This window comes from Dipodomys spectabilis, unplaced genomic scaffold (genome assembly GCF_019054845.1).
Source record: "Dipodomys spectabilis isolate Male_0828 unplaced genomic scaffold, ASM1905484v1 ptg000106l, whole genome shotgun sequence".
In the NCBI taxonomy this organism is placed as follows: domain Eukaryota; kingdom Metazoa; phylum Chordata; class Mammalia; order Rodentia; family Heteromyidae; genus Dipodomys; species Dipodomys spectabilis.
The window spans coordinates 413,169-433,324 of NW_024870783.1; the positions used below are offsets into that span (position 1 = coordinate 413,169).

The following is a 20,156-nucleotide window of genomic DNA, read 5'->3' on the forward strand; positions in this document are numbered from 1 at the left end:
CTTTCTAAATAAAGATCCAGAAACACAGCGAATCAAATGGATGGATAAATGGTATCATATTAAGCTGCAGAGCTTCTGCATGGCAAACACCATAGCCAGCAAGATAAATAGAAATCTCACAGATTGGGAGAAGATATTCACTAGCTATACAACAGACAAGGCCTCATATAAAAAATATACCTAACGCTCAATAAACACCCCTCCAAAAAAATCCTCAAAGAAAAATCAGCCCAGTAATTATTGGGTTAAAGAATTAAGAGTCTATTTTGGAGAGCAAATAAGAATGGCCAATAGACACCTGAAGAAATGTTCAACATCTCTGGTCATAAGAGAGATGAAATTCACTACCACATTGAGATTCCACCTCACCCCAGTTACAATGGCCATTATTAAGAAAACAAATAATAATAGATGTTGGCAGGGATGAGGCCAGATACTACTCTGATGGTGGGAACATAACGTGATTCAACCACTATGGAAAGCAGTATGGAGGTTCCTCAAAAGATTAAAAATAGAACTCCCTACAATCCAGCAATCCCACTTCTGGGTATTTACTCACGTGACCACAAACAAGGCCACATTAACGTTACCAGCACAACTGTATTCCTTGCAACACTATTCACCATAGCTAAGGTATGGAACCAACACTGATGCCCCTCAATAGATGAATTGATCAAGAAAATGTGATATATATATATATATATATATATATACATACATCTGTATACATCTATATCTATCTATCTATCTATCTATCTATCTATCTATCTATACTGGAATTATATGCTTCTGTCAGAAAGAGGGCATTGTCCTTTAATCTTATAAATAAATGCATTTAGATCACTACTAATAGCAGAAATTTTTGTTCTTCTTATCAATTCTTTATGTTACATTTCCTTTGGAAACAGAAGTTCTAACACTTGTAGCTCAGATTCCTGAACATATAACTTAGTAACTATGGGCATAAGATGCCACTTTATATAGCTAAACTATTCATCTCCCTTGAGGATCCTTGCTGCTGCTGGTGAGTACAGTGTTTTTCTCTAGCCCTTCTGCTCGAGTTTAAGGCGAGCCGGGAATTGTGCTCATTCCTTTCCTACAGACTCTCCTTGACATGAACATGCATACCTTTGGTCTCTGATGATGTTTTAGGGTGTCAGAGCCATGTACACCCTATCTTCCTTCACAGTGGGGTCTTTCTTCCCAGTGCTGCAGGAATCAAGGATTTTATTGGTTGTCACCAAACACAGAGCATATTTGGTATCACTTTTCTCCTAAGAGCAGGCCTTACCTTCCCCTTGGCTCTTCCTATGCTGTTGCACCCACCTGGAGATTTGCATATTGCTCCCTAAGGAGGACCTTCCTTTCTAAGATCTGAACTTGCCTTGACCTGTCAACACTCCTCATTTAACTCTTAAAAATGAAGTCCTTCTATCGACTCCAGGGGCTGTTAATGCTCTGGATCCCTGGTAAGGGCAAAGGGAGATAAGGAATGAAAGTGGGCGAAAAGGTGATATCTAAGGGTCCAGTTGTGCCCTATCTGTGAAGATCCTGTTATCCATGTTGGGAAAGTGATAGTTAGGTGTGAGAGAGTGAAGAACATTCCAGAAAGAGCTAAAACTGTGCTTGGGTGAAGATTGCTAGATGAAAATATAGTCAGTGACTCCTAGAGACCTCTTTATATTTTAGAAATATCTTTATAATCTTTTATATTTTTAGATTAGTAATCAGTATGAAATACGAAAACAGGCAATATATCAAAATTCAACTAATATCAACATGTCTATGCTTGTGAATAACCTTGCACTTCTGTCTTATTCTAATTTCAGGATCAAGTGGAGATGTGATAAACCAGACTCCAGTCTCCCTGCCTGTCACGCTGGGAGATCCAGCCTCCATCTCCAACAGGTCTAGTCAGAGCCTCCTGCATAGCAATGGAGACACTTATCTGAATTGGTACCTGCAGAAGCCAGGCCGGTCTCCACAATTCCTGATATACACAGTTTCTAACTGATTTTCTGTGGTTCCCAACAGATTCACTGGCTGTGGGTCAAGCATAGATTTAACACTGACATCAGCAAGGTAGAGCCTGGGGATGTTGGAGTTTATCACTGCTTCAAGATACACATAAGCCTCCCACAGTGATACATTCCTGAACTAAAACTTCCTTTTAGGCTGTGTGAGCTATCCTTAGGGGTTACTGGTCTGGGGAACTGCAGAGCAGACCATCTGAGTCTGTCTAGGAGGAAGATATTTTTTTGGGGGGGTCCGGTCATGGGGCCTGAACTCTGGGCCTGGGCGCTGTCCCTCAACTCTTCAGCTCAAGGCTATCGCTCTATCACTTGAGCCACAGCGCCACTTCCGGCTTTTTTCTTTTTGCTTATGTGGTGCTGAGGAATCCAACCCAGGGCCTCATACATGCAAGGCAAGCGCTCTACAACTGAGTCACCTTCCCAGCCCCAGAGGAAGATATTTTGATCAATGTAACTATGAGTGCAAATGAGGTTTGAGTGACAATATGACTTCATTCAATCTACAATCATGGAACAGTAGAAAAATCATAGTAGCACAGAGGCCAGGAGACTTCAGATAAACCATGAAGTATTTATTGAACAAATTCTTTGTGTCTTAAGTAATATTATAGCTAACAGGTAATATAAGAATGAAATGTCTGGGCTGGGAGGGTGGCTCAGTGGTAGAGCACTTGCCTTGCATTCCTGAGGCCCTAAATTTGATTCCTCAGGACCACATATACAAAAGAAAAAAGCCGGAAGTGGCATTGTGGCTCAAGTGGTAGAGCACTAGCCTTGAGCTAAAGAGCTGAGGGACAGCACCCAGGCCCAGAGTTCAGGCCCTACGACCGGAACACACCCCCCCCTAAAAAAAAGAGAATGAAATGTCTTTTGTGATTTTATTCCATTTATAATGAAACTTGAAATACTTCCATCAAGCACATGGTCCTGGCTCACAACTATAGCAAATGCTGTGCTTTCTGTTCACCAGCTGGAAGTATAGTTGTGCATTTCTTGCCTCTGCTCTATGTGTTCCCGAAATGCTACTTTACCTTCAAGTCCTTAGCAGAGTTTGGTCAATGTCCTTTGGTTAGATTAACCTTTCCCCAGTTACAGTACTGCACTCTGTAAACTAGTGTCTCACCTTCTTTGCCCTAGGCCCTGGCTCTATTTAAGACTGTCGAGTGTGATCAAGCCCTATAATGGTGTCCATAGGGCCCAAAAGTGCAAGACTAAGCCTTGTTCAACAGGCACAGCATTCATAGCTCTATCTGGCCAGCATTAGTGAATTGATTTGAAAAATCATGGCATGACACCATCATTAATAGCTTAATTTTATTTTACATCCATCTCTATAATCCTTAATTTTAAACAATGTACTCCCTAGCATTTGGGTGATACTCTGACTTATGCCAGCATCTAGTGTGAATTTGCATCTAATGGTGTAAACTGTTTCACCATGATTTTCTCAAATCCATCTGGGAAACTAACGATTGGAGTTTGAGATGCTCTGAGCTCCAGATTTATCATTCATTGGTAAATTATATGACTAGAATGTATATTAACAAAAGGGATACCTTTGTTTCACTTATGAACAGTTATTGTAAAGTTTATCCTCATTTGTAGCATTCTGTAGAATGCTAGTCAGAACTACCTTAGAGTGTATTGTCAGTTCTCTCCTCTGTCCTGGCAAGCATCTTACCCACATACAGAAAGGCACCCTTCTGATTTCTAATTCTCACTGAGTCTCCTCACTGTGTAAGTTTGTGGGTCACCAGAAAAGAAAAAGTAAATGATCCCTGAGCTTCCAGCGTGGTGCTGACGCTGGGTGACTGATAGTCAGCTGTCATCACTACTCTCAGCTCAGAAACAGTTGATTGAAGGGGCGGAGCTTACTTGGAAGTATTTCCAGATACTTTTATTGGTACTAAGATTAGTGCAACAAATCTTCATTGTAATTTGGTAAATAAAAAGAAGACATTACATTAAGCATTCTCAACATTTGACAAATAGTGGAAAATCTCTCTTGAAAAGCACATACACAGGCAAACACACATACTGAATATAACCATATAACACTCATTTACCTGAATGTATATGAATATACATTCTTCTTCCTTTTTTCCCTAAAATGAGACATATGCTCTTCATTGCTTAGCACTTGTTACAAATGCAGAATAGCTGATCTACTCTGCATTTTATCAAAGTAACACTTGTCCTGAAATGATTTCAAATTCATGATTTAGAAGGACTTACCTTGGCAAATGAGATCTCTTATGAGAAGTTGTTGGCAACACACCAACATTTTGTGTAAGTAATAAAAACTAATTTTTCTTCTTGTCTGTTGAAGTTTAAGTTCATAATTATTTTTTATTTGCAAGATCCAATACCTTGAAAGTCTAATGGTGTGATTGGTTCTCATGAACTTGATGAACTATTAAGAAATACTAATTTCAAATGTGTATTTCTGTTCTGGAGATACATGGACATAAATGTGTTTCTATATCTTGACCTCAAGATAATGTTCATGATCTTAAGTGTTCAATGTCCCTTTGGTGTCTGTTCCAGATCAAACAAATCCACACAATGGAGACAAGTCCAGTGACCTGCAACAGAACTCTTCAGTTGAGCCCAGCCTGCATTGGGCAAATCATTGTAATGGCGAACTTCTCTATGACCAAAGATTCATGTTTTGTGTTAGGATCCCCTGGGTTTGGATTTTTTTACACACGATAATTTTTGAAACACTGACTGATTTCATGTCAAATATGCACACAGAGAGATGAATTTTTATCAACACTGACTACATAACTAAACTATTTAGAAAAATTATAAAGAGAATACAGGGACAATATGATCATGTGAATTAATGAATTAGAGAGAGATCTTACAACGAACCTTCTATCAGGAGCAGTTAATTTGCAAGAGATCCACCAACATCAATAAATATCAGAGGAATTATAAAAGGACTTAGATATAACATGTGAAAGTACTAATGATAAGAAGTTTACAACAATGTACACACTAACAACAAATTGTATATTTGTACATATAAACTTGTATAAAGAGCTCAGTTGCCTGCAGCCCTCAACCTTGTCCTCTACTCTCTGAGAGATGGATAGGACTCTGTCATTCTACAGCTTTAAATCCTAAATAAGGCTCTCATTCACCATATGGATAGGGATCTCGAGAGGGAAGGAGTTCTGGAAAATGCACTTCCTGCAGAGATTGTGTAATGAAGTTCAGAGCTGACTACCCAGTGTGGTCCTATGGCCCAACTCTCAGGATTTGATCAGGAGAGCATTGCCCAAGAACATTTCCGTATTGCATCTAAGTGTCATCAGAAGGTTGCAATAAAAGCAACAAAGTTTCATAAAGTCACACATCAATGGAAATAAGGTTTTTATATTATATATATATGAGTCTCTTTACAAACTAAATTCTCGCTTAACAAAATAAAAAGAAAATTCAACTAAATATGGAAATAATATTTCCTTTCTTATTCAGTTTTCCAGAATTCGACAATATCATCAACAACACTGAAAACATGTTGCAAATACAAAATTAGAAACCACTTGAGATCTATGAAATGTGAATCTTCATTTCAGCATGTTGGCAGGTGATCTTTATTAGGTTTAAGAAGCCATGTTTAACCCAGGAGCTGGTGGCTCACAACTGTCATTTTATCTACTCAGGAGCCTGAGGTCTGAGGATTATGGTTCAAAACCAGCCAAGGTAGGGAAATATATTAAGCTACTTATCTCCAATTAACCACCAAAAATCTGGAAGAAGAGCTGTGATTGAAGGTGGCAAAGCACTAGCATTGAGCTAACAGAGTTTAAGGACACTGCCCACACCCTGAGTTCCAGCCTGAAGACTGGCACAAACAAGCAAACAGACAGAAACAAAAGAAAACCAGCTGTGTTTAGAGGATGAATATCAAGGTTGAGAGATTCTCTTTACTTCTCTATTAGCCCCTATTAAGAACATATCTAGTTAATCCACATGTTAAAAACACACATGTACATATACACACATGACTGTGCACATATATACATGCACATGTACATACATATACTCACATACACAGTCCATTTCCAGTTGCTGTAACAAAGTAAGTCATTTTGAATAGTTTGATGCATAGACTTATTCATTCAGAGAATGGTAATCAGTTTTTTCTTAGTTGACGTAAGTGAAAAAAATGCCACAACCCTTACAAACTATACTAAAAAGAATAATATCTTTATGAAAAAATAAAATATTTACTCCAATGTGACACCTTCATCATCATTTGTTGTCCTTTACAGAGATCATCCCATTGAATTCAACATTCAAAGCCAATGTAACTTTTACTCTTATCTCTTGTAAAGTGATTAAAGCATCATATATAGCTAAATTTTCCAGAAGACATTTCAAACTTAGCTTTCTTACAGAACCAAATCTAGAAATTGATTTGTTTTATGGATGTTTTCATAAATAAAGTACTGGGTTTAATTTGGGCTTATTACCCAAGATTGCATTTTATTACTTGGTTTTGGGTTAAATTATATAAAACTATATTTTCTTACTATTTATTTATTTATAACTGCTGGATTGAACATGGAGTCTTATACCAGCTTGGCTAGTCCTCTATCCCTGAGAAATTCCTCCAGCATTCTTTGATGGTAGTTATTGTGAGCCTTTGTGACAATGTACTGATCTTCAACCCAGATTCTCCAGATCTAAACCTCCAAAGTAGCTTGGCATACAAGCTTGATCTTTGCTTCCAGCAACAATCTGTAAATCCCTTTCCTCCAGCATTTGTTTGCTGTCCTGAGCATGTTTCAGAAGTGAAGGGATGTAGGCAAAAATGGTTTCAAAAGCTGGTTAATCTGGACTCAAAGGTACTATCATTCTTCAGAAAATACTTGCACCTGAAGAAGTTAATTGTAAGCAGAACTCTGAGTAGCCAGGTTTGGTCCCAAGGATACTATGTAATTGATCAGATGGTGTGAAAGAAAAAAGTAAATGTGGAATCTTTTAGAAAGGAATTAAAAAATGGAGCCATTGCAGCAATTGTAATTGTGACCTGCTATAGGTTAAGATAATTTAAATGCACTGTTTTCAAGAATTTCCAGTAGATAATTACTTTAAGTATCAACTGTACTCTTTCAATAGAAACACAATGTGGAAGCTGAATTGAGAGATACCAGAATAGGAAATTACAAAGATAACTGAAGTATTAGTTCTTGTGTTACCTTATGCAATACATTATTTTAAATACTTTTTTATTTACTTTACAGAGGGGTTACTGTTACATGAGCAAGGTAATCAGTACATTTCCTAATGAGCATTATTGCCTACTCCTTTGTTTTGCCCCTACCATCCCTTCCCTCCCACCTCCACAACTACCCCACATAATTGTTGTCACTATTTATGTGTTTGGCTCTGGTCCTGGGGCTTGAACTCTGGGTCTAGTTGCCTTTGCTGAGGTTTCCTTCCTCAAGGTAGTGCTCTATCACTTGAGCCAACACTCCACTTCCAGAAATGATTTTGAAGGAGGGAAAGCTTTGGGGAAAAGTAGTTCAGTGGGTAGGACTGTCTCTTGTACTTTCCTCCATGGTCTTTTTGCAACCATGGTCTTCAGATCCCAATCTTCTGAGTAGTTAGTATGGCAAACTTGAGTCAGAGGTCCTCCAGCTTTCCCCTGCCTCCAGCACAGATGGCGAAGAGCTCCACAAATCCTTGACTCTATTCTCAATCATTCCCATCTCAGCAGAAATCCTTGCCACCACGGGTGTCAGAAGAATACTGAAGAGTTTTAGAAAGCACCCACAAGTGACCAGTTTGTCCAAAGAACTGGACAAACACTGGAAGAACTTGGCTGTGCTGAGCCACAAATCAGAGACTCTGAGCCAGGTCCCTGACCAGGATGGAGGTCTAGAGCCCAGGAAGTATAATCTTGGCCAGGGGGAGGGGCTGAGGGAGGTGGAGGATGGTGAGAGGGAGCAGGAGGACCTGTTGAAGGTGTCAAATGTTGATCTCAGAGCAGGGCAAGTGAACCACTGGATCAAGGAGTCCAGCTGTGTGGTTCTCGCATCTCTGTAGACGTGGCCAGGGGTGCCATGGGGACACAGACCACCTAGTAGTTGTGAGGAGCCCTGTGGCTGCTCCAAGAGCACCTGGCCTCCAGCACACATTCACAGGAGCTCTGCAAAACCTTGAGTCTGCTCTCAGTCTTGCTCATCACGGCAGAAATCCTTGGTGCCAAGGGTGTCAGAGAGATGGTGAAGGGTTTTAGGAAGCACCCGCTGGTGGGCAGTATGGCAAAGGAGCTGGACACACGCTGGGAGACCTTGGCTCTCCTGGGCTGCAACCCAGCACTTCTTTCGGCGATTCCACACCAGGTCTATGAACAGGATGGCACTCAAGAGCCCAGGAGGGAGGCTCTTGTGCTGTCAGAGTCAGGGCGGGTGCAAGAGGACAAGTTGAAAGAGTCAAGTGTAGTTTGGGGCTCTGGGGGAAAAGCCATGGTGCCCAGGAAGGGAACCCCCAGCTCTGGGCCAGAGACCCAAGGGGCTGGGAAGCTGTGTGAGCTCCAGGGACCTGTCAAGCGGTCTGCCAGCGCTTGGCCCAGTAGCAGGTGGGAGAAGCATCCCCAAGTGGCCCCAGCATCCTCTGGGCGCAGCATCAGTCCTCATTACTGGTCCATGGACAGCTCCAGAGGCTCTCAGGACCCTGGGCCCACTGGTAGGGGGGGAGGGGCAGAGCTGGCATCAGGTGCCCTCCCAAACCATTGTTCCAGGATTCACCAAGTTGCCTACAAGAGGGTCTCCCTTGGGTACCCCAGGGACAGGGCAGGGCCAGACCAAAAGAGGGATGCTGATCCTCTGTGGAGGAGAAAGGAGGATTAGGTCCTGTAAGGTCAGACCTCTGGCAACCCAGAGAAGCTGCTTAGGGGCAATCACCAGAGTGAATCCCAGCAACAGCATGAATTCCTCGCACCTCCACAGTCTTTTGAGGATGCCCTCAACCAGACCCAGCTGCTGCCGAGGAGACAGAGGAGCAGGGGCAGGATTTGGGCCACTGTCTCGACTCTAGGAGGTCTGAAAGGGATTGGCTCCCATGGCCCCAGTAGACACTCAGATTCGGTACATGGCTAGAGGTTCAATACAGGACAACTGTCCCCAGCCCTAGTCAACTATACAGCCAGAGTTATCAATTCCACACAAGAAGCCAGGGTGTCAATGGTGCCGCTCAGCACTGAAACCCCTAATTTCCCTGGGTCACAGGCCAACTTGGGTGGGCTGCCCGACCTGCAGTGGATGTCCCCATTCCCTCCACCCAGGCTCGGAGCCTCTGTGCCCTGGGAAGTGGGAGAGGGAGAAGGAAAGAGGGAGGGGAAGGGGCAGCCTTGCCTTTGTCAGAATGTCCCTGAAGATGCCTCTGTACTGCGGAACAAAGCATGGCTCCCTCGCTCCCTGGTGCAGCCAGGATGTCCAGGGCCTTCCACAACACAGTGTTCCAGCCAGTCCCAGGCTGCGCTGCGTTCTCCTCGCACCGGTTTCCAGGACTTATACCCCTTCTCCGCACCTGCATCAAGGTAAAACTCACCCCAGGCCCGTGGCGCACAGGGTTTGCAAGCAGTGAGTGCTAGGGTCTAGCCTGCCCAATCCAAGAAGAGCAGAGTGAAACGGGTCCAGAAGCGTCTACACCCACCTCCAGAAAAGCCTCCTGGCCCTGGTGCAAGCTTCTTGGCCAGACTGTAAGGCCAGCCATGTCCCGAGGAGGCAAGGTCATACCCAAACTGGCTCACACTGAGAGTATACACATCGCCAACCACCTGGCAAGTGTTGCTGGCAGTGCTGGTCAGCAAGGAGCTGGAGTTGTACAAGGAGGATGTGGTGATGGTAGTATTGCTAGTGCTCGTGAGGGTGAAGGAGAGAGTGGTCTGGAAGGCAGGATGTTTCATCCACAAGCTCAGACAACAGCCTGTGTCCCTTCTGGTATCACCATGGCTGCCCCCAGGCCCATGGGCAACACCAGAAAGGCCACTGATATAAGAACTGCTGGGCTATGGTCAAGACCATTCGCGAGGACAACCAAGGCAATGGCAAGTTCCCCTGGCAATGACCTCGGGAAGCCTGGGATAACGGGGAGATATCCAAAGGACACTGCCCACTGGTTTTCTCATGCCTCTGCCAGAGTCACAGTCCCACAATATGTCCACTCTTACCTTACCCTGGGACCTGAGTACCTCATGGCTACTCCTCCCTCCTTAACTCCCACTCTTATACAATTGAAGGAAGATGTCCTAAGGAACAGGTATCTCTCAGTGGATAGGGCTTAGAAGATATATTCATTACTATGCCTTAATACTCTTGAGAGGGAGGGGTTTTTCTCCAATTCATAGGGAGCAGCTGTGTGAAGATGCAGCATGTGCCCACACACAGACCCACATAGTGAACACATTGTGCAAATCAGCTGTGGATAGGGAAAGCACTCAAACATGGTCAATATCAGTGAAATTAATTTTATACCAATATATAAATGAATACATGCAATACTGTGGGGGGGATTTCAAATCACAGGGAACATCTGAATAAAGCAAAGAATTGACACACACACATGTACACAACAAACACACACAATCAGTGTGTTTGTGTGTCTCAGGCTCAAATAAAGCACAGACTACTCAGTGGGTCTCTGGATAGGGAAAAATCACATGTTTTCCAAAGAGAGGAAAAGATGGAGGACCTCTGATCAAGATTTCTATCCTAGGTACTCAGGAGCTTGAGATTAGAAGACCATGATTCAAAAAAAACCAGATAGGAAAGTACTGGAGGCTGTCATCTCCACTGAACTACTCTTCCCCAAAGCCATTGACCCTCAAAATCATTGCTGGAAGTGGAGCTTGGCTCAAGTGATAGAACACTATCCTTGAGCAAGGAAACCTCAACAAGGGCAACCAGGCCCTGAGTTCAAGCCCCAGGACCAGAGCCAAACAAATAAATAGTGACAATTAAAATTTTTATGAAAAATCTTGTACATTAAAAAGGGGTTAAATATTTTTAAGAATATCCAGGTGAAAGATGATTCATGGAAAAGCTGAGACACAGGTGATGTCCCTCAACCTGGGCTCCAACTGGTGAGGCAGCTGGAGAGTCACACTGGAGCCAAGGGGTTCATACCCAGGCTGCATGAGAAGCCAACACTTCATGTCCTAGGAAGCATTGGGGGGGCAGAGGGAAGAGGAGGAGGAAGCAGTTGAACACCACCTTTATCAGCACAGGTGTGGATGGACATTACGTCCAGGTGCTTGATAAACCTGAGGCAACCACCCCTGTCCACACCACATTATATACATCAAGAGGGAGAGGCTCCAACAGCACTGGTCTTGCAAAGTTCCCACTTTCATTTTCCCTAGAATGCTGGAGAGTGGCATGTAGGATATAGAGAGGTGTTAGCTACCATTGATTTCATGCCTTCATTCAGTGGGCTCTGGTGGGAATGTGATGGCTGTCAATGACATGAGTGCAAAAAGAGGTCTAGGGAATTTCTTGTGAGCAATGAATGATGAAGAGGTAGTAGCCTGGCTTTCATATAGTGTCTGAACACCTGAAAGATTCACAGGAGTGTAATGCATTGTCTGTAGCTAACAATGTCCTGTGCTGATCCCATGCAAAGAAACCTGATGCTCTGTCACTCCCCTCATTGCAGGTAAAAAGAGCTTCCAGACTGCTTTCTGCTTCAAGGGGTAGACTAGCACAGCTGGGTTTAGGAACATGTTACATGCTGTGACATGATAACCGAAGATCCATCAGGGTTTCTCCAACATGGAGCAGAGGCAGTAGGAATCCATGTTCATCAGTCAGATCTGCATTAGGAATGATCTGTGTAACCATAGGAAGCAAAGACAACTGAGCCTGTGCAAGATTCTATCTTTCTCCATAATCACCAGTAGCCTTCTTGCACACCCAGTCATTAGCTAATATCCAAAAGCAGACACTGACTCTGTAACAGAGCATGTACTGGATTACCATGTGCCTCATTTCTTTTACCTTTACTCCCCAGAAGTTTCCACACCAAATGTAACCTTGTGTCGAATATAAATTTATCAAATAATGGGTGAAAATAAAAAGTTAGTGACAATCAGTCTAAATAGAAGAATGGTGTTTACTGTGACATCTTATACTCACTGGTCCTTATTCTTCTGCTTTCTTGTGATGACGTGAATATATACCTTTATTTTATTCTTTAAATAGTTTGTATAGGAAGAGTACTTATTCGCTACTTCCATGACAAAAGCATTGTAATGGGGTTAAAAATCCCTTACAATAATGGTTTAAACTGATAGCATTTTTTAGGATCATCATAAAAATTAAAATGTAATCAAAAATATATCAATACATTATTTTGACAATATAACCATCCTAATTTGAAAATCAATATGACTTGTTTATTTGGTAGTAACTTATGCAAATATGTGCTTTCCATTGGTTTCTTTTAAAACAGTGCTGCATGACTAGTTCTCAATAATGCTTGTTATGTCCGTTTTAAACATTTACATGGTATAATGAAAATAAAAGAGCCGGGCGCTGGTGGCTCACGCCTGTAATCCTAGCTACTCAGGAGGCTGAGATCTGAGGATCGCGGTTCAAAGCCAGCCCGGGCAGGAGAGACCGTGAGACTCCTATCTCCAATAAACCACCAAAAAACCGGAAGTGGCGCTGTAGCTCAAGTGTTAGAGCACTCGCCTTGAGCTGAAGAGCTGAGGTACAGCGCCCAAGCCCAGAGTTCAAGCCCCACGACCGACAAAAAGAAAATAAAAGAGAGTAAATTAGTTTAGAGAAATATCTAAAGATAATGGAAATTCCTACTAATTCTAATTGAGAAGAACTGGAATTTGACATTAGAGCTTCCTGATTTCAATGGTATTTACTATCATCTGGTCCTTACACCAGCAAAACACTAGGGGTCATTCAAGTCATATATGTACAGACATTTTTCTCATTACAACTTCCCAACTAATTTTTTCAGACCATTCAAAGGATAGGAGGAGAAAAACAAAGGAGAGACTAATAATGCTCGACAAGAAATGTACTCATTACATTACTCATGTAACTATAACTCCATCTACACAGTATCTTTGCAATAAAATAAAAATTTAAAAGGCACCAATGGCTCCGACTTATAAGTCTACCTAATTGAGGATTGAGAATATGTGGTTTGAAGGCCATCCTGGACAAAAAGTTCACAAGACCCCTTCTAAGCTGATAGTGCTGGACACAGTGCTGTGTAACTTTTATCCTAAGCTATGGAAAGGGGGCTGGTAAGATTTGGAGGATTTCATTTCCAATTGTGTTGTTTTAAACTCATATTCACCTTTTGCTGCCACCTTACTGGGACTCCAAGATGTGGTCTTTAGCTGCTTCTTTCCTTGAAAGTAGAGGCAGGTCTTCAACCACTGAAAAGGATGCATAGACCTTCTTGCCGGCTATTCATGGAGCACAGGAGAGAACTACACAGCAAAATTCTACCTTTAAACTGTACTCAAATGCAGAGAAGAATGTTAAGCAATGTCTACTTTGGGGATAAGATACTTCAAACTCAGAAGCTATTTGGAAAAAACAGGCAGGTTCAATTTGTGTGCCCTGAGATTCAAGGATCTACTCCATCCACCCACAGTTTGGAGTAATGCTTTGTGCTTTGTGACTAGACATCACTTCTATATTATGCAAACACTCCCCATTTGATCAGAAAGAACATCCATTTCGGCCTTGGAAGGGAACCTGTTTCTGTGTGAATTAACCTGTCCTCAAACAGTGAGGGATGGGGCTGTGTGTGATGACAGAGTCTACAGGACAGTGTGCAGAACCTGTGGTCCAATCATGCTCCTCAACTCACCAACATCTGCCAACAGGGGATGGCAAAGAATTCCTTCAACAAGTAGTTTTCCAAGGCACAGGAGGCGCAGCAGGCAGACAGTGTTGTGGCCCCAAACAATAGCACTTGGCAACACAATAGACATTACAAGGCAGTGCACCTGCCTCAGACTTTTTTGGGGGTTGGGGGGGGGCAGTCGTGGGGCCTGAACTCTGGGCCTGAGCGCTGTCCCTCAGCTGTTCAGCTCAAGGCTAGTGCTCTACCACTTGAGCCATAGCACTGCTTCCAGCTTTTTCTTTTTGCTTATGTGGTGCTGAGGATCGAACCCAGGACCTCGTGCATGCAAGGCAAGCACTCTACCACTGAGCCACCTTTCCAGCCCCTGCCTCAGTCTTTTCCTTAATGATGGCCAGATCCTAGGTACTTGGGGACACATGCTTTTGGAAATAAAAAACAGGATTATGAATTTGAAGCATGTCAGAGGCTACATTGTGAAAATGGTACTTTCTATTTTTCTTTTTTAATTTAATTTTATTATAAAGATGCTGTATAGCAGAGTTACAGTTACATGAGTAAATCAATGAGTACATTTCTTGTCGAGTATTGTTACCATTTCTCTTATTGTTCTCCCACTATCCCTTCCTATTTTTTATTATTTATATTTTTTATCCTCATGCTTGTTCAGCTTCCTTGCTTGTTTGGTCCTCTATAACATGAGCCACACCTCCAGTCCACCTTCTCAAATGTTAGTTTGGATTTGATCATGATCCTTGAGATCTCCAGACTCCTGTATGCTTAGGCATATTGTCATGAGAAACTGATATCTAACAAGTGTTTTCATGATTATATTTTCATTCTATGAGCTCATCACAGAATTGTACAGCTTCTTCATTTTGCCTTAGTCCAAGTTTCCATATTGGATAATTACAGTATTAATAGTTGCGGCAACCATAACAACATTTCACAATTTTAGTGTTCAGAGTAGCGGATAGGAATTCTTTTGTCATATATTTGATTGCTGGAAGGGGAAATAATGTATCTGTGAAGCTCTAACAAAGTAGCCTGTTCTTGAGCAGGTTTTGATGAAGGTCCAGTGAAATTTCAGCCATTGCATTGAGACAAATGAACAGTTGATCTACTCTTGTGTTTCAATCTGGGAAATCTACATTTCAACTATGGACTCCTTGTTGTGGGTGCTCTACATACAGCCTGGGATGAGATGAAGTAAGGTTCTCACTAAGAGCTATACACCTTGACAGGATCACATTTTGCTCATCAGGAAATTAGTCATTCTGTTCCATTGTACACAGAGAAATAGAAAGAAATATGTGATTAAATGCCCAATTATAATGAAGAAATAATGTAGGTTTACTACTTAAATTGTAAAAATAGTTCCATGGACTTTTATATTCACATTTTTAGGTATAAACATCTCTGCTGTTATCCAATTTATTTTTTTAAATGTTATGAGCTCACTAACTGTAAGAAATGGGCTTTTTCCTCTGTGTCTATTTTTTCATGCATGATCACTCTGATTAGTATATTAGATCCAATAACATTTCTATTATTTTTTGTAAATTTTATTTTATTGTAAAAATGCTGTACGGAGGGGTTACATTTACATGAGGAAGGCAGTGAGTACATTGCCTGTTCAGCATTGTTACCCTTTCCCTAGTTGTTCTCCCTCTATCCCTTTCCTCCCCCACCACCCTCATCCCTTCACCCTCCCCTTCCCACTGCCTTCCCTGAAGTTGTAAAGTTCATTTCCAATATACTGTCTTGTGGATATGTTGCAATGTGTCATCCTATGTCTTTGTTTCACAATTTTGTTAGTCCTCTTCCCCTCCCCAAATTAGATAGATGTATATACAAGATGCAGGTTATCAAAATCAGGTACAGTAACAACAGGGGATATACCATAGGGGGAAGAACATACAAAGGAAACAAAATAATCACATAGTACATTAAAAATAACAACAATAAAGAAAGACCTCTTGTGTTCATATCTTGGGGTTCATTTCACTTAGCAAAATGTTATATGGTCATATGTACATAGCTTTTGAGCTTTTTCTGCACATCTGATAAAATTGTTCTATAAATACACTCATTATTGTAAATGAGGGAAACTGTGGGACCTATATTTCCTTTGATCTGGCTTACTCCACCTTAGGTCTCTGGGACTGACTGTCTTATTTGCCAGTCCTGTACTTGAACTTAGGTCCTGGATGCTATGTCTGAGCCTCCTTGTGCTCAAGGTTAGTGCTCTACCACTTGAGTTACAGCACCACTTCTGGATTTTAATCTGTATGTGGTACTGAGGAATTGAACGGAGGACTTCGTGCATACTAGGCAAGCACTCTACCACTAAGCCACATTCCCAGTCCAGGACTGACTGTCTTATTTCACAATTAGTTGGGTGATTCTCTCTCTATCCTCATATCCACACTTCTTCCAAATTCAACTGAGAGCTATTCCTCTAATTGTTCTTCTCTCAAACCCATGTCAGAGAATGATGATCTAGAGAACTTGTCTGTACCAGGAGTGCATGTTTACCATAAGCCAGGTCCAGCATCAAAGCTCTACTCATTATGTGGAGGGGGGAGAAGAAAACATGAATTTATTTCTATACTCTGCTTTGCTCCAGTAGTGTGTGAAATAGTTCATTGAGCAGGGTTGCTATAGGAACCTGTCATGTAGGGCCTGGTACAGATGGACTCTGACTTTGTCAATGCCTGGTCTGTGAGCTACTGGCCTTTGGGGAGCAGTGTTATCTTTGTGCACCTGTAGCAACTGCTTAGACTTACAATAAGATGGTGGATTCATTGTCAAGCAAATGTCCTGTCCGTGTCTTTCCAGTTGTGACATCCAGCACTAGTGTGAACAGCTCCCTCACCTGCTGGACTCCAGGTGGTAGCATTCCTCATCGTACTCTGGATTCATCACCTGTGGCATTTTCCCTTGTCCTCTCTGGGCTTTGCATCTCCAGTGTCCCACTTCACACTTAATTATGCTACATGTCATCCTTTCAGAGCTTGTTTATATCATAAACTATGAGTTCAATCACTGAAAACTTCTTTAATTACAAATTCCATTAAATGGGAGGTGCTGTAGGAATTTACAGTTTTAAGAGGCAGAGTAAATTGAAGTTTAGTTCAGCCTCGGTTTAGAGAATAGCTCAGGTTCTGAGGAGGAATAACTTGGATTACGAACAATAAGGCATGAATGTCATCAAGACTTTAGGAGACTTGCAGCTCAGAAAAGTACAATGATAATAAGGCTATGCCTGTAGCCAGGTCATTTCAGTATACAGAGAGCCAATGTCTGATGTTAAGTCTACTGGATGATGGTGGTGGGAAAGTGCATTCAGAAACAGAGGACAGCAACCTGGAGTTGATAGCAAAACCCAATAGCTAGCCTGTATATTGTACACCATAGCACAATACTGCACATACTTTAATTTCATACTTTTCATTGTCTTTCATTAAGTCTTAATTGATACTTGTCTATCATCTATTTATTTAACTATCACTCTCTCTATCAACCTACATACCCATGTAGGTTGACTAATTGAATGATTGTGTCTATGATTAACAAATGGGTTCAAGGAAACCAAAGACTTAGAAAACTTAGAAAATCTAATCTCAATCATTAATTCTACATTTTGGGACCATTTTTTCTTGAAAAAATGACTTAAGTAAAATGCTATCATGAAAAGAATGTCATGACCCATGTATAAATTAAAATTCATTGTATTTAACCAGAGAATCATTCTGTCCCCTGAACCCCAGAGAGAAACACATTATCTTCAGGCACAACAGTGCTACCCTGGTATGATTTTTTTTGTATCTGGGTCATCATGTCTGGGCTGAGATACTGAAATCTGGCATGTTGGTGCACCTGTGCTGGCCCCTTCCAACCCCTACTGATTTGCATGTGCCCAGAGCACAGCCCAGTGCCCTGAGCAGTTCTTGAAAGCTGCTCACATCCTGGACAGGAGTCAGTCCTAGTCAGCGCACAGCATGGACATGAAGGTCCCTGCTCAGTTCCTGGGGCTCCTGCTGCTCTGGATTACAGGTAAGGAAGGACTACGGTGAGGATCTCCTCTGTCAGCTGTCATCAGTGATGCTTGGCTGTTTATGAAGCTTTCTTATAACATGCTTGATTCTATGTATACTTCTTACTTTTCCAATGGCAGGTACCAGATGTGACATCCAGATGACCCAGTCTCCATCCACTTTGTCTGCATCTCCTGGAGACAGAGTCACCATCACTTGCCGGGCCAGACAGAACATTTACTATGGGTTAAACTGGTACCAGCAGAAACCAGGGGGAGCTCCAAAGCTCCTGATCTATCTTGCAAACAATTTACAATCTGGGATCCCCTCCAGATTTAGTGGCAGTGGATCTGGGACAGAGTTCACTCTCACCATCAGTAGCCTGCAGCCTGAAGACATTGCCACTTATTACTGTCAACAGTATTATGATAACCTACCCACAGTGATACAAGCCATAACATAAACCTCCAAGAAGCAGAAGTGTGAGCCTGGGCTGTCCCAGATGCTTTCCTCATGCTTCCTCTTGCAAGAGCTCTCCTAGAATCATAGGACAGGAATCTTTGTCAGGATATCCTGGACCAGCGAGTCTCTGTGTCTCAATCTTTGGAGTAAGTGTAATTATAGATGTGCGATACTGGCACTGGGCTGAATGTATAAGGTACATTATGTAATAATAAATATGAATTATATAAAGTTTATTATGGGTTATTTTGTATGTATGATGTATTATTAGGTATTAGTCTATGATTTTTCTGATTTTCCTATTCTTTTCACGTTTTTTGTAAAGGTGATACATAGAGGGATTACAGTTACAAAAGTAAGGTAATGAGTAGGTTTCTTTTTGAATAGTGTCACCCTCTCCTTCATTATCTCCAATGTCTACCCTGCCAACTACTCCCCCAGCCCAAGCTGTAAAGTTCATTTCCAGTATACTGTCTAACAAGTATTATTGTCACATTGTTTTGTTATTATATGTTATGTCATTTATGTATCTTCTTAAGACTTACCAAATTTTTTATCCAATGTATAGGTGAACTTTTCCATTTTACAAAATATTGTGCTACTGATTATAACTTTACCTGGAAATATATAACTTGAGGAAAAAAGTCACTCTGAAAGAGTTTCTATGGTGGGTATTGAAGATTCCACTACTAAATATCACGAGTTAAGTATTAGGGAAAAGGTATACAAAAAGGTGAATTAAGAGCAAGTAAAATGAAAAACATAGGGCATCTCTCTTTTATAGGCAATGTTCTAACTGTGGATTTAGGAGAAAATAGATGGAGGAGGTGGAGATGTGGTGTGATTAAAGATTTCAGGGGTTTGTTGGTATTGAAGAAAATACTTAGGATTATGAGATATTGGATCCTATGAGTGAAAATAGCCAAGGAAAACATTGGTCCATGGATGGAAGAAGGTAAAACCCCAGAGAAAGATACAGCAAAGTAATCAACACTACTGTTACAGTTACACAAACGAGGATGCTGAAGCAGAGAATTAAGGAATTTAACAGCTGCCACACTCCATAAGGCATGGAAGGGCGGGGCCACCAGGGCACATTGTTTGACCTCAAGCTCACAGGATAGCAGCTGGATTGTGTCTATGGATGTACATTTTACCCTGAGTCTGTAGAGACATACATGGAATAGAGTGGCACAGATGAAAATGCTTTCTTGAGACGCATGTTGCAGATGGAAAAGGAGAGTTTAATTTTTATTGGGGAAATAGAAGACAGACAGGGAGGACATTCAGAGCCAGAGAACTTAAGCCAAAATAAAGAGCTGATCACACTGTCTTTCAAGACATGCAAGGTTGAAGACCAGCCATCCAATGAGCACAACTTGAAGGAGCAGGAAAAACCCAATGTGGATTTTAGGTAGACCAGATTTTCAGACTGCTAAGTAGCAGAGAGCCTGAGATTACTGTGATTGTTTTGCTCATAACAATTGCTGCAGAAGTGGCACTGTCGCTCAAGCAGTAGAGTGCTTTCCTTGAGCTGAAGAGCTGAGGGAGAGTCCCCAAGCCCAGAGTTCAAGACCCACAACCGACCAAAAAACAAACAAACAAACAAAAAATTTGCTGCATAATGGGCAACTGTTTTGTTGGCTACATAGTTTTAGTGTCTCTGTTTCTTAGGGTTCTCTACAGTAACTTTTGGATAAGATTTTCACCTTGGTTCCTGGAATATTCTTCAGAGTTTTTCTACTGTTAGGTTCAAGAAAAA

General features: G+C 41.7%; 2 gene segments (V, D, J or C); both read left to right on the top strand.

Moving 5' to 3' along the window:
- The first annotated feature begins 1,451 nt into the window (after positions 1-1,451).
- Positions 1,452-20,156, top strand: part of LOC122114147 — a 41,077-nt gene continuing 22,372 nt past the window's right edge. The window contains 1 exon segment of the V gene segment in view: positions 1,452-1,469. Within this exon segment, the coding sequence occupies positions 1,454-1,469 (16 nt within the window).
- On the top strand, positions 17,861-18,582 carry LOC122114130. The segment is given in 2 exon segments: positions 17,861-17,951; positions 18,073-18,582. Coding segments are annotated over 2 exon segments (378 nt in total).